This window comes from Haliotis rubra, unplaced genomic scaffold (assembly GCF_003918875.1).
Source record: "Haliotis rubra isolate DU_JTF1 unplaced genomic scaffold, ASM391887v1 Scf1908, whole genome shotgun sequence".
Taxonomy (NCBI): domain Eukaryota; kingdom Metazoa; phylum Mollusca; class Gastropoda; order Lepetellida; family Haliotidae; genus Haliotis; species Haliotis rubra.
In genome coordinates this window covers 45,034-59,940 of record NW_025765901.1, presented here as the reverse complement: position 1 = coordinate 59,940, position 14,907 = coordinate 45,034, and the positions used below count along the sequence as shown (strand labels likewise).

The 14,907-nt window shown below is 40.5% G+C and overlaps 1 protein-coding gene across 1 annotated transcript; it reads left to right on the top strand.

Moving 5' to 3' along the window:
* The first annotated feature begins 37 nt into the window (after nt 1-37).
* Nucleotides 38-10,616, top strand: LOC124274450 (transmembrane protein 256 homolog). The gene is made up of 4 exons (XM_046709814.1): nt 38-332; nt 3,049-3,086; nt 7,566-7,646; nt 10,331-10,616. The coding sequence occupies exons 1-4, from the start codon at nt 140-142 to the stop codon at nt 10,472-10,474; spliced, it is 456 nt and encodes a 151-aa protein (XP_046565770.1). The 5' UTR covers nt 38-139; the 3' UTR covers nt 10,475-10,616.
* The last annotated feature ends 4,291 nt before the right edge of the window (nt 10,617-14,907 follow it).

The following is a 14,907-nucleotide window of genomic DNA, read 5'->3' as shown; positions in this document are numbered from 1 at the left end:
CTTGTACAAGTGGCAAATGTTTGAGAATAAGTTAGAGTTATCTCCCTTACACCAATCACCGCTCGCTCAAAGTTGTCCACGACAGTTTATCTTATCTTCATTGAAACCCTGTGGACTTCGCTGTCTGCTCGACTAGAGCATGGCCGATGTTTTGAAAGTCACACAAGGCCTGCTTTCGACAGTTTATAGTTATATTCCAGGACTGCCATCATCTAAGGAGGTCGAAAAAGTGATAATCCGAGAGATTGAAATGCCTCGACCAAGTGCATTTTATCGCCTCGCCGGCTTGTCAGGTGCTATCGCCGTGGCGATGGGAGCGTACGGCGCTCACGGTGGGCCTTTTGACTTCTTAGCATCTTCGTTCTGCAGATGATAGCGTTATGCTAAATATATCCTCGATTGTGCGTTTTCGGACGCCTTAGAAATCTTTTGTTTTCCGATTATCGCATGAACAATTGTAAAACGTCACTGACTCATTAAAGACAGTATATATCACACCACTATATGTATATCATAAACACAAGCCATCATCCGAGTATTTACAATGTCTGTGTGACAGTACTCGCCTAGTTATAGCAAGAGTAAACTGTAAATGCAGCTGTCCAAAACTGAATGATGTCCAAAACACATAATCCGAGGATATTGATGATTAGTAACATGGAAGCATGGTGTCATAATTATGTCATAAAAAGGTGAGTTTTGTCCTGTCCTAGTCAATACAATTGTGATTGCCTTGTGTAACTCTTCTGGGTGCAGTGGGGGCAGTGGGGTAGCCTGGTGGTTAAAGCGTTCGCTCGTCACACCGATGACCCTGGTTCGATTTCCCATATGGGTACAATGTGTGAAGCCCATTTCTGGTGTCCCCTGCCGTGATATTGCTGGAGTATTGCTAAAAGCGGCGTAAAACCATACTCATTCACTCACTCTGGGTGCAGTGTTTACCAAACAAGTGTCATACGGTTTATGTTCAACCAAGAGATGTAGCAGTCTGATTAATATCATATCAATACTTCAGCATCTTCTCAATAAGCTGTAGCTCTGGTTAAGGCCACCCTGTTCTTGACTTGTTTTTTTTTTATTTCACTATTGCCAATAATAAAACATATGACTGATAATAACTTCTCGTCCATAAAGTTGTATGCATTATTATTGACTCACCAACTTCTAGAATGCTGAGAAAATAATTCTGTTGCCAAGATGCCAAGATGCCAATTCATATTCTTAAATAATACAGTGCATTAGGGACCAAGATGACAGTGTCATCAAAGGATGAGAGAGTGAGTGGGTGAGTTTTGTTTTTGGCCACATTTAACAGTATTTATTCAGTGAGAAGTGTTAGTTCAGTGGAGGTTGGCCAGTATGTCCCCAGTACACAGCCTTGTAAGAAGAGAATGAAATGAGAAACAGACTAGCAATGGTCCATTTTGACCAGAGGTATTGTCCACCACAGCCTGTGACTTGAGGCGTAAGTCTTAAACCGGAGAGCAGTAAAATTCCAATCAGTCTGGTATGATCAGCTCATAAACTCTGCATAAATTAACTAGAATCCATTTACGTTATGCTGTGGGTTAGTCATCTCAAAGCATTTGGCACAGACCACTAGTCTGACTCTAAAGTAATCCATTGATTTATGATGGCGATGTACTGTTTAGTGCAGTAACTAGCCATCTTCTGTGGTGGCATGGATGGGCAGGCCTCGATTCAATAGATAAAAACCTACTTGCACCAGGTGCAACCTAAGATAAAAACCTCCATTTGCACTGCTTTTATTGCAATTTGTAATGGAAGAAATATGCTATTGAATTATTTAGATCTCTTCAGAAGTTTACCCACTCAAAAATTGACTTGCACCTGGTGCAAGTTAGACTAATAACTAGGTTGCACTTTGTAATATTGGGTTGCACCAGTACAAGTAACAAAGCACTAAACAAGACCTGATGGGTGTTCATACTTCGACCACTGGTTAGCCTTGTCTTTATTTCCGCCTCCACTGTAGTTAGTCAAATATCTTGTCCTTGATGCTTGATGCTTTTGAGACACTTATACAGTCAAGTACTGTTATTACATACTCCAACAGACCCCAAGTGCAGTTTGTTTCAGCCACAGTTTGTTATAAGCTTCTTGACAAGAAGATAAAGCAAGTATAGTCTGATTGCAGTGAAAACGTACCAATGAATTTCACTTTACACAAAAAGATAAATCAAATAAAGTGAAATTAAGATTACGAATCCTCATAATTTTACCTTGCCAATTGAACATTTAAATCACAGAACTTTATTCAACTTACGATAAAAGTTGTTTAACAAACAATCATAGTTTCAAATCGCTATTATCGGTTTGTATCACAAGGGGTATTTTATGCTGGGAAATGAAACACCTAGAACATGGGACTATTCCAACCCAGAACCCTCCAACAACAACCCTTTCAAAACAGTAGGCATGGCTCTCCACTCATGGTTTAGCTTACACCAAAGATTACTCACAGAAGTTGTCGAATGCCTGAAGCTTACTGTACTTGTAATACAGAGTTAATAGCGGTAGATTTGACTCTTTGAATCACATTTTAAAACTAACATGCAGCACACTAATTCAGTGGACCCATGAAGATCGGGGTTAGAATTGATCTTCAGTAACCCATGCTTGTCATAAGAGGGGACTAACGGGATCGGGTGGTCAGGCTCGCTGACTTGGTTGACACATGTCATTGGTTCCCAATTGTGCAGATCGATGCTCATGCTGTTGATCACTGGATTATCTGGTCCAGACTCGATTATTTACCGACCGCCGCCATATAGCTGGAATATTGCTGAGTGTGGCGTAAAACTAAACTCACTCACTCACTAATTCAGTGACTATGGCAGAATGGTGTCGGGGTGACTGATAAACGTGAAAAATACAGATAGTTCACTTTGAGAATATCAAAAATTTGCTAATTAAAAAAATCAATCATATTTATGTAAGATTGTTACTTTCTACATTTTCTACTCCGGAATTTATTCAGTTAAGATATAATGTACACACTGTCATTGTGTATTTTCTATATTTCAGTTTTCCGTCCCAGCGATGCTGATGAAAGATTAAAAGAGGTAAAATATGATAGTTTCTTAACCAATAGTATTTGAAGTACCAACCCTTGAAAATCTAGCTTAGTTTGTTTGTTGCTTGACAATGCACTGTATGAGGTGAGGTGAGGTGAGGTGAAATTGGGTTTTAACTTCATGCTTGAGAATATTTCACTCATATGACGACGTGCATGCGTGTGTATGTGTATGAGCGGCTGCGTGTACTAGCCCAGACTTAAGCTGGTTTATAGTGCTAGCCCACTGAGATACCATGCCGCCGTGAAGCATGAATACCCCACTCACACACATTATACGGACTCCGAGCGGACCAGTCCTTCATGTACCCATTAATGTCGAGCGCGAGGCAGGGACCAACAAGTACCATATTTTAACGTCTTTTGGTATGACGCGGTCGGGGATCGAACCCACGACCTTCCGCTCACCGGGCGGACGCTCTAACCACTACACCACAGAGGCGGTCCACTGTATGACAGATATTTTACAGTAAATAGCAGGAGGGGTATTATATGTTTTGTTTGTTTGTTGTTTAACGCCACACTCAGCAATATTCCAGCCACAGGTTACATGGGTTAGTATGTCAAGTGTGTGGGGGCGGTGGGGTAGCCAAGTGGTTAAAGTGTTGGCTCGTCACGCCGAAGACCTGGGTTCGAATCCCAACATGGGTACAATGTGTGAAGCCCATTTCTGGTGTCCCCCGCCGTGATGTTGCTGGAATATTGCTAAAAGCGGCGTAACACCAAACTCAGTCAGTATGTCAAGTGTGTGGAAGAATGAAGGGTGCATGGTGTGCCATTCATCACAATAGCCTGTCAGGGCTCGATTTAGTGCTGTGTTACTTGCACTGATGCTAGCCAATATTACAAAGTGCAACGTAGTTATTGTTCTAACTTGCACCAGGTGCAGGTCAATTTTTGAGTGGGTAAACTTCTGAATAAAACATCTAAATAACTAAGTAGCATATTTCTTTCATTACATTCTTTCATTTCACCATAAAATCAGTGCAACTGGAATTTGGCTGGTGCAACTAGGTTTTTATCTTAGGTTGCACCTGGTGCAAGTAGGTTAACATCTCTTAAACCGAGCCCTGCCTGTTGCTTGTGTCTGGATGAGCATGTTTTTACAGCTTGTTTTTAGTAAGATGATCCTTCAGTGTGCGAAATATTTTCCAAATTTTGCTAGCTATGCCTGAAAGTTACTAGCCCACAACATAATTCACCAGCCCGAAATTTGAATGTAGAAACTAAGCAAAAGATTACAAAAAAAGATGAGAAGAAGACATTGTCAGTATGACACAGGTTTCATCATTACGCTGCTAATATGATGAACATGTTTATCAGGCCATAATGTTGCATGATTTAAAAGTGTATTATGACTTAACATTAATAACAAGTCAGAGAGAGTGATATATATATTTACAAATGACCCCATGAAAATTTACTAGCCAGTCGTACCAATTACTGTGGAGATTTACTGGCTGTCTGGAATTTTACTAGCCACGGGCTAGCGGGCTAGTGGCTATTTCGCACACTGTCCTTTTCAGAGAAAAGAGGGCCCATTTTCAAACCTGACAGTACATCTTGACTGACAGGAGGCAGTGGCCAAGTCATCTAAGACACCACAATTTGCTGTACAGAGTTGCATCCCTTGGGGATGCCAGGAGGCTATGTTCATTAGTTAGAATCCTGCTTCACCCAGTGATGTTTCTAGGTTTGTCAACGCAATACCTGTGATTTTGGGTTTCACCAAAGTGTTAGACGTCTCAGACCTGATCACTTTATGTTTTCCTCCCGTGGGTCTATCAACTGATATACTGTTATATCTTGAAGAATGTTGAGAGCAGCAGTGAGCCCAACTCACTCTCACTTTTTACACTGGCAAACTGACTTCAAGGCAGTCATAAAGATGCTTGTATGGTTCTTTAGAAAGCAGAATGAGATATTCTTCGTAATAGGTGCTGAGAAGTGTCAATACGTCAATGAAACATTCTTGATAATAGTAACAAGCAGTTGATACTGGTGTTGGGAATTGGTTAAAATCTCATAATTGATGATTGGTTCATTGCAACCAATCAATCATCGAAAATAATTGGTTAGCGTCATTTATGAAATGTTCCTGGTTATTTTTGTTAATGCTCAAATAAGGAAAAAACCCATGTAGTTCTTTGGGTTTTTGGTGCAAATTTTCATTCTTTAAAGGATGACGAGTATGTAAGGAACATAAATTTCTTAGAGTCTTTAAGATATATTCAATCATGACTTGGAAGAGCTTGTAGTGCTGATGAAATGTAACAGACAAAACCAACCAATCTTGTGAAATATTTCAATTAATCGAACCACCACTAGTTACCTCCTGCCTATAGTAACAAGCAGTTGATACCCCTCCTGCCTATAGTAACAAGCAGTTGATACCCCTCCTGCCTATAGTAACAAGCAGTTGATACCCCTCCTGCCTATAGTAACAAGCAGTTGATACCCCTCCTGCCTATAGTAACAAGCAGTTGATACCCCTCCTGCCTATAGTAACAAGCAGTTGATACCCTCCTCACCTCTTGTTTACAGTAAAATATCTGTCATACAGTGCTTACACTACTAAATACTATGTCACATCAGGTTTAGGGACCGTTCATTATTTATGACTGGGGGTGATGATGATTTTTATGGACAAAGCATGTACAATGTGGTGACCTCCCTAAAATCTATGTACAAAGTATGTGACCCTCCTCCATGTCATGTACAAAATCAATTACCCCTCCCCTTCCCATATTATTTTTTGGCATAATATTTTTATAGATTCAGGGGTGGAAATAACTTTAAAATTGCTAGTGTACTCCGGAACAGTGGCACATGTAAAATCACTTGCCCTGATAATTTTTCCACTATACCAACCGTTTTCTTGTTGATTTTTTAAATAAACAACATAATTAACATTGGAAAGTCAACTGGACACTGGTACAGTGTGATATACAAATTTGCTTGCCTGACAGAAAAAAACACTGGACTCGGACGTCGGGCAATGGGTTATTTCCACCCCTGAGATTTAACAAGGTTATAAACAAAACTAACAGGCTATTTTAGCGCTGAGATAACTGTTTGTTTAGTTAGATTGGAATAAATTTTAAAAATTTCGCCATAATGATCCGTCCGAAATTTCTTTGTGCAACACTGGAAAACTAATGATTGGAATAATCATTTTATCTACATTTTATGTTGAATTTATGTACTTGTCCAGTTTTCTTGTTCAAAAGAACATGAGCCACTGGTTTGAAGTAATATCACAAGGTGTTACATAAACAAATTTCATTTCTAAATGTCCCAGGGTACAGGAACTTATCTGTCACATTGTAATTTTAACCATCCCATTAGTACCGACTTAAAGACATATATCTTCAAACATGGTGTGAGAAAATATCTTTGTCAAGTAAATGTTTTTACTATTCAAAATTTAAAAAAGATCTATTCAATGAAGTATACTTATCATGTGTTAATATAAAGAAATTTAGGCGATCACTAGCAAGATTCGATGTTCATCTCACGATTTGTTGATTGAAAGCGGCAGATATAAAAATGTTAAAAGAGAAGAGAGAATATGTACACTTTGTCGTTTAAATGAAATTGAAGATGAATATCACTTTCTCCTCATCTGTCCATCATATAATTCAATACGTTGTAAATACATTAAAAGATATTACTATATCCATCCAAGCATCATAAAATTCTCTACCCTTATAAGCAGTAAAACTCAAAATATATTACAAAATCTTGCCATGTTCATCCACATTGCAATGTTGTATAGAACAAAAGTTTTATCACTGTAATGTAAATATATTTATTTATGTAATTCCCCATTATATATATGTATATGTACTATAGGCCTGTGGCCTCTTCAGTACGACATAAAGATTGATTTGATTTGACCAAAGATTTTCCACCTCAGTCATTTTGTGCTCCCCTTCCCATCCTCTGTCCCTCCCCCACCCTCCGTTCTCCGTACTTCCTGCTCAGCTGGTGCCTCTGTGAACTCATTTAGTCACTTCCAGCAAGTATTGGAACTAACACCGTCCCCAGATTACCCCCAGGGATCTGTAAACACAAACTTCCATCAGTATGGAAATTTAGATCTAATAACAAAATGATTGTCCCGAGATCTGATTCTATATGCATAAAGAGTTGTCAGGCTGTTGTTTTCAGGGGGATATTCTTTTTAATAGCAGGAATCTGTTCAAGGTATTCTTAAAACTGTCACACAGGATTGTGAAATGAAGTTGATGAAATGAAGGGAGGTAACTCCATCAGGCTTGTCAATCTCTTCACACTGACGCTTCTGCACCAGCTAAAGGGAGCTAAATTTAAAACTGACACTCCTATAATAATCATACATATTCCGATGTAGTCCATGCAAAGAAAGTCTATTTGACCTCAAATTAATGCTTACAAATTCAACTGTGAATGTGTTTTGCAACTCTACATCATCTTGCTGTTTCAGACCTTCAGAACTGGTTACATGATTCATCTAGTCCACTCTGTGGCCCTTATGGGGACTCCCATGGCTCGCAGACCCGTGCTGGTAAGTTAAATGGCCTCCGTGGTCTAGGGAGCGGACTCCAGGCAGTAATCAATTGTTATTCTCAAGTTGCACCAAAGCATTTATCACCGTACTAGTATTGTCCATATATCTCATATATTTGTAAAAGTAAAACACTTTACTTTATGTAGCAGGGATAACTGACTTGATCTTTTGTATATATCTTGGTATGTTTTCTTTATTTAATTGTATGTTCATCTTTCATCAAGATTCCATTTGTTGCATCAGCCATCTTTTCATATCACTATACGTTAAATGTCCATTTGTTGTCCGTGTTTGCCGTTGAACGCCGTCTCTCTTAATTGTCACCTTTTTATCTGTTTCCTGGAGCCTTGTGACAAGGATTTCCCTTCACCTCTGTTCTAGTTTTGATTCAGTACCCATCCTCTGGGCTTTCCCTAGACTGTTTATAAGTCACATCAAAGGTTACCTTTGATTCTTATCTGTCCTCTAATTGGCTATTGTGTCCCTCTGTGTACTTCCTTTGGCCTACCTGTCTTCCACCTCACTCCAATTGCTGTTGCTGAGGTGGAAACATCTTTTCTTTCTTCAGGTATGGCCATTTTCTAATCCTTTTCCATCTGCCTCAATTTCATCTTAACTTCTATACAAAGGTGCTTAAATTAATTCAAACTGTAATTTAAAACTATTAAGGGTAATATTTAATTTATAATCTTAAACTTTAAGCAATTAATTAGTAATAACTTGTATACATTGTATTGACCATGTGCATTGACCATGTGCTCTCAATACATTTATAGATTTGTTTTGCAAAAAGTTTATTTATTACCTTGGCTAACTGTGATACTTGTTTACAATGCATAATATTATATTTAATGTTAATTTAATATTGAGTTAATTGTTTAGAGACTCCAATTGCTGTTGCTGAGGTGGAAACATCTTCTCTTTCTTCAGATACCTCAGCAACAGCCTCATAATAAACTCACATCATTACCATTGTTTTGTCTTGTACCCAACGGCCCAGAGCCGAAATTCCCAGGCGACCTCGGCTACATTTACATTAACAATTCCCTTTAAGTTGTAATAAAATAACCTGACCTGACTACCTAAAGTACTGTCGGAAATAGTAAAAACTGTTTAGGCTGTTACTCTGTATCCCTAAAATTGACACAATTGCAAATAGCATATGTCGAAATAACCCACTTCGGCCTAACTTGGCATTCAGTGGGATGCGTATTACGATATCCAGAAAAGCATGTTTACTCGTAAAATTGGGCAAAACTTACAAAAAATATGAATAGCTGCTGAAAACAATAGATCAGACTATAGATGGCAAATAGGTCGCTCAGCCAGGTATGACGACGGACCGTCGACTCACCTGGCATGAAATGCACGTGCTGCCTACAGGCACAAGGGGTCATCTCAAAGATATTATGTGCTTTATCCCATGTTTCAGGTGGGATCATCACAATCACTACTGACACTTTATCCCATGTTTCAGGTGGGATCATCACTGCCCCCACTAACACTTTATCCCATGTTTCAGGTGGGATCATCACAAGCCCGACTAACACTTTATCCCATGTTTCAGGTGGGATCATCACTGCCCCCACTAACACTTTATCCCATGTTTCAGGTGGGATCATCACAAGCCCCACTATCACACTTTTATCCCATGTTTCAGGTGGGATCATCACAATCACTACTGACACTTTATCCCATGTTTCAGGTGGGATCATCACTGCCCCCACTAACACTTTATCCCATGTTTCAGGTGGGATCATCACAACCACTACTGACACTTTATCCCATGTTTCAGGTGGGATCATCACTGCTCGCACTAATCATGTATCCATGTTTCAGGTGGGATCATCACTGCCCCACTAATCATGTATCCATGTTTCAGGTGGGATCACTGCCACACATGCCACTCACTGCACTGTATCCATGTTTCAGGTGGGATCATCACTGCCCCCACTAATCATGTATCCATATTTCAGGTGGGATCATCACTGCCCCCACTAATCATGTATCCATGTTTCAGGTGGGATCATCACTGCTCGCATCATCACTGTCACTAATCATGTATCCATGTTTCAGGTGGGATCATCACTGCTTGCACTAATCATGTATCCATGTTTCAGGTGGGATCATCACTGCCCCCACTAATCATGTATCCATGTTTCAGGTGGGATCATCACTGCCCCCACTAATCATGTATCCATATTTCAGGTGGGATCATCACTGCTCGCACTAATCATGTATCCATGTTTCAGGTGGGATCATCACTGCTTGCACTAATCATGTATCCATGTTTCAGGTGGGACCATCACTGCCCCCACTAATCATGTATCCATGTTTCAGGTGGGATCATCACTGCCCCCACTAATCATGTATCCATGTTTCAGGTGGGATCATCACTGCTCGCACTAATCATGTATCCATGTTTCAGGTGGGATCATCACTGCCCCCACTAATCATGTATCATCACTGCCCCCATGTCATGTTCCATGTTTCAGGTGGGATCATCACTGTTTCCCACTGCCCCCACTAATCATGTATCCATGTTTCAGGTAGGATCATCACTGCCCCCACTAATCATGTATCTATGTTTCAGGTGGGATCATCACTGCCCCAACTAATCATGTATCTATGTTTCAGGTGGGATCATCACTGCCCCCACTAATCATGTATCTATGTTTCAGGTGGGCTCGATGATGTCAATGGGCATGCTGTTGTTCTCCGGAAGCTGCTACTACCACGCCCTGAGTGGAAACACATCAGTACGATACATTACCCCCTACGGTGGCATGATGATCATCTTTGCCTGGCTGGCCATGGCATTGTAACCCCAATCAGCATCCTACACCCCACAAACACCCACACCTCTACACTTCCACACACCCCTACACACCTCTATATCCCCAAACACCCACACCCCACACACCCCACACCTCTACACACACACCACCTCTATATCCCCCCAAACACCCAACAAACCCCCACACCTCCACACCTCCACACCCTCTACACCCCCAAATATCCCCAAACTCCACACACCCCACACCTCTACACTTCCACACACCCCTACACCTCTATATCCCCAAACACCCACACCCACAAACCCCCACACCTCTACACTTCCACACCCCTACACACCTCTATATATCCCCAAAAACACCCACACCTCTACACTTCCACACACACCTTATATCCCCAACCCCCCAAACCTCCCCACATATCTCTAACATACCCATATACCCCAACCCCAAACCCACTCCCACCCCCACACACCTTCCACCTCCTGCAGCCCCACCCACACCACAGCCCTACATGCCCCACAAACCCCCACATCCCTACAACCCCCCTCACCCACCCTCAGCCCACACACACCACACAGGCCAATGCCCTACATGCCACAGCCCTACATGCCCAACACCCCTCAAATCCCACACTCCATTATCCCTAAACAGCCATATGGCCGCTCCCTACATGCCCCACACCTCCACACAGTCAGTGAGAGGGAAGGAAGGCAGTGACTGTTTCACTGTAAAGAAAGACTCATGGCTGGAGGAAAATGTCATCGTCATTATGCCTTCTAGCAGAAAGTGCTTTTAAATTGTGAAGAGTAAATGCATTTGTTTCATTGTTTGTTAGATTCAGTACTGTGTTTGTAATGTGCCAAAAGGTTTTACAATTATAAGTCAGTCTCAGAGTCTGAATTATAATGATTGGCAAGAAATAGACAATTGACGTTAAGCATTAGGTTAGTGGTACATGTAAAGGTTGTTATCTTTATATATTTACTGAAAGAGCGAACTGTTTATGTTATGGAGACAGAGGTCTGGGATTTTATATAAACAAACATAACTGTCTTAAAGAATTCTCTAAAAGAATTTATAGGATTCAGACAGTTCAAAAATATAACTTTTCCCCATACAAAAAAGTTGTTGCAATTTCTGATGTTTTTAAAAAATAAATATTCAGGTTCATGGCTTTAAAAGTATCTGGTTAGCATTTATTGCTTAAATAGGATCTCAAATAATTTTAATTAACACCCGCACCCAGAATATCAAAGAGTTAGTCACTGAAATTTTGATGCCTGGCTGTAAACGTCCATAAGACAGATGTCATAATTCTAACATCAACATGTTTGCTTTTACATCAAAAGACTGTTTCCTGTAGACTGATTAAACTGAAGTTATATTTATAGAGGTGGATGTGTTATGAGATGATATACATGTACAGTTTGTGATTGCTTGTTGTCAACAGCTTTGATAAATAAACAAGTACTTATATGGATTGCTTCTGTACTGCTCTGGGTTGTTTCTGTACTGACCCGTGAAGGTCCGGGTTAGAATGAGCCTTCAGTAACCCATGCTTTTCGTAAGAGGCGACTAACGGAATCGGGTTGTCAGGCTCGCTGGCTTGGTTGTCACATGTCATCGGTTCCCAGTTGCGCAGATCGATGCTCATGCTGTTGATCACTGGATTGTGTGGTTCAGTGTCGATTATTTACAGACCGCCCATATAGCTGGAATATTGCTGAGTGCGGCGTAAAACTAAACTCACTCACTCACTGTTTCTGTACTACTGTGGATCCTACATCACATTACAGGGGGTCTGCATCTCTGAGTTCCCCATCTTGATAGGATGCATTATTACACTGCATGTGTGGACCAAGTTATTTCACTTTTATCATGTATGGTAAATTTATCAACTTCACTGAAATGCCATCTATAGACGTTTCCAAAAAGACACGTGGAATATGGGGTTTATAGGAACAAAGTGGTTATCTGACTTACATAGATTCAGGTTAATGCCATTGTTTTAGATTTTTACTGTTTTCCTTCTTCTTCCTCTTCTTCTTCCTCTTCTTCTGCTTCTTCCTCTTCTTCTTCTGCTGCCTCTTCTTCTTCTTCCTCTTCTTCTTCCTCTTCTTCTTCTTCCTCTTCTTCTTCTTCCTCTTCTTCTTTCTTCCTCTTCTTCTTCTGCTTCTTCTTCTTCTTCTTCTCTCTTTCTTCTCTTCTTCCTCTTCTTCTTCCTCTTCTTCTGCTTCTTCTTCTTCTTCTTCTTCTGCTTCTTCCTTCTTCTTCTTCTTCTTCCTCTTCTTCTTCTTCCTCTTCTTCTTCTTCTCTTCTTCTTCTTCTTCTTCCTCTTCTTCTTCTTCTTCTTCTGCTTCTTCTTCTTCCTCTTCTTTCTTCTTCCTCTTCTTCTGCTTCCTCTTCTTCTTAATCTTCTTCCTCTTCCTCTTCTTGGGGCGGTGGGGTAGCCTAATGGTTAAAGCGTTGGCTCGTCACGCGGAAGACCGGGTTCGAATCACCACATGGGTACAATGTGTGAAGCCCATTTCTGGTGTCCCCCGCCGTGATGTTGCTGGAATATTGCTAAAAGCGGCGTAAAACCAAACTCAGTCAGTCAGTCAGTCTTCCTCTTCTTCTTCTTCTTCTTCTTCTTCTTCTTCTGCTTCTGCTTCTTCTTGGGGCGGTGGGGTAGCCTAGTGGTTAAAGCGTTGGCTGGTCACGCCGAAGACCCGGGTTCGATTCCCCACATGGGCACAATGTGTTAAGCCCATTTCTGGTGTCCCCCGCCGTGATATTGCTGGAATATTGCTAAAAGCGGCGTAAAACGACACTCAGTCAGTCTGCTTCTTCTTCTCTTCTTTTCTTCTTCTTCTTCTCCTTTGTATTTGCCTTTTAATGCCACACTCAATACTTCGGCTATAAAACTATGTTCTTGTATAATCCATAAAATATGCTTTACTTTTCTTCAACTTTTTTTTCGTTCGATCGTTCGTTCGCTCGTTCGTACATTCATTCATTTATTTGTTTATTTATTTATTTTACTGATTTGGGTTATAATTATGGTAAGTACTTTTCCTATATTTCCTAGTGTGTGTGTATGTCTGTCTGTCTGTTACACCAGGGTGAACAAACCAATGGTTGTGAACATGAACAGAACCACCAATCCATACCATTTTACTTTCCTCTTAATACAATCTTAGGGTAATGTGAAGCCTGTCTTCCTGGATTCTCCGCAGGGAGTTGAAACCATAATGCATACCTTGTAAATTGTAATAATAATTCATCAGTCTATGATACTTTTATGTGAACATTGACACACGAATTCGCAGTCTGGGAAATCTAGAATTTATCGTACAATACTACATGAGAAGAATGGAATTCCTCTTTTTTCTGAAGGGAGAAATCAGCGCCCAGCCTACTCAGTCATGGAAGGTTTTATTTGTCTGTTAGTGACACTGATAGATATAATGACACGGAAATAAAGCCGCAAGTGAGTAATGGCGTTTGTTATAGATCACCAGAGAGCTCGGGTACTTAAATGCCTGAATTGATTTTGGAACCGACTATCTGAAATTCTGGAGGGACCGGGTTTGCTTTTTTGAATAAAATGCTCGAAAAAGATAATGTTGCATCAAGATTTACCCAAAAATGTTTCGGGGACTTTTTTTAGCTTTGAAAAAAATGTTTAGAAAAAAGGGCCAACCTTTTCGGTTTCTTTTCTTAAGAGTAAAGAGTCTGATAAATCTTGAAACAGTATTCATATTGTGCTTAAAAACAAAACATAGGGAATATCATATCACAGCCCGTGAGGGTCCGGGTTAGAATTGATCTTCAGTAGCCCATGCTTGTCGTAAGAGGCGACTAACGGGATCGGGTGGTCAGGCTCGCTGACTTGTCTGACACATGTCATCGGTTCCCAATTGCGTGGGTCGATGTTCATGCTGTTGATCACTGGATTGTCTGGTCCAGATTCGATTAATTACAGACCGCCGCCATATAGCTGGAATATTGCTGGGTGTGGCGTAAAACTAAACTCACTCACTCACTCACATTTGTTAGAAACGGTCGATGGGATTCTTGTTAGGACTGGTGTTGAAACGGTATACCGCGGTACTAGTAGAACAGCGGTATATTGCCTTCGGTTCGGTATACCGTAATGCAGTCCAAAAATTCGTTTTTTGTACCGTCATTTTATTAACATATTTAAACCCTTTCTAAAATGTCTAAAAATCGAATCAATTTGTCAAAATTTGTACATTTCTTTGCTTGAGGGCCGCTATTTTCCCGGAAGTAAGTTATCAATTTCCGAACCGAAACATACTGAACCGAACCGAAGGCCTTGTACCACAATACGTACCGTACCGTGGTAAGAGCGTACAGCTTCACCCCCAGTTAGGACATAAACTTTGATATACATGTAGTGTCATAATGTCGACTCGTCAAGCTCAATACATGTACATATTCGGTATGGATAAATA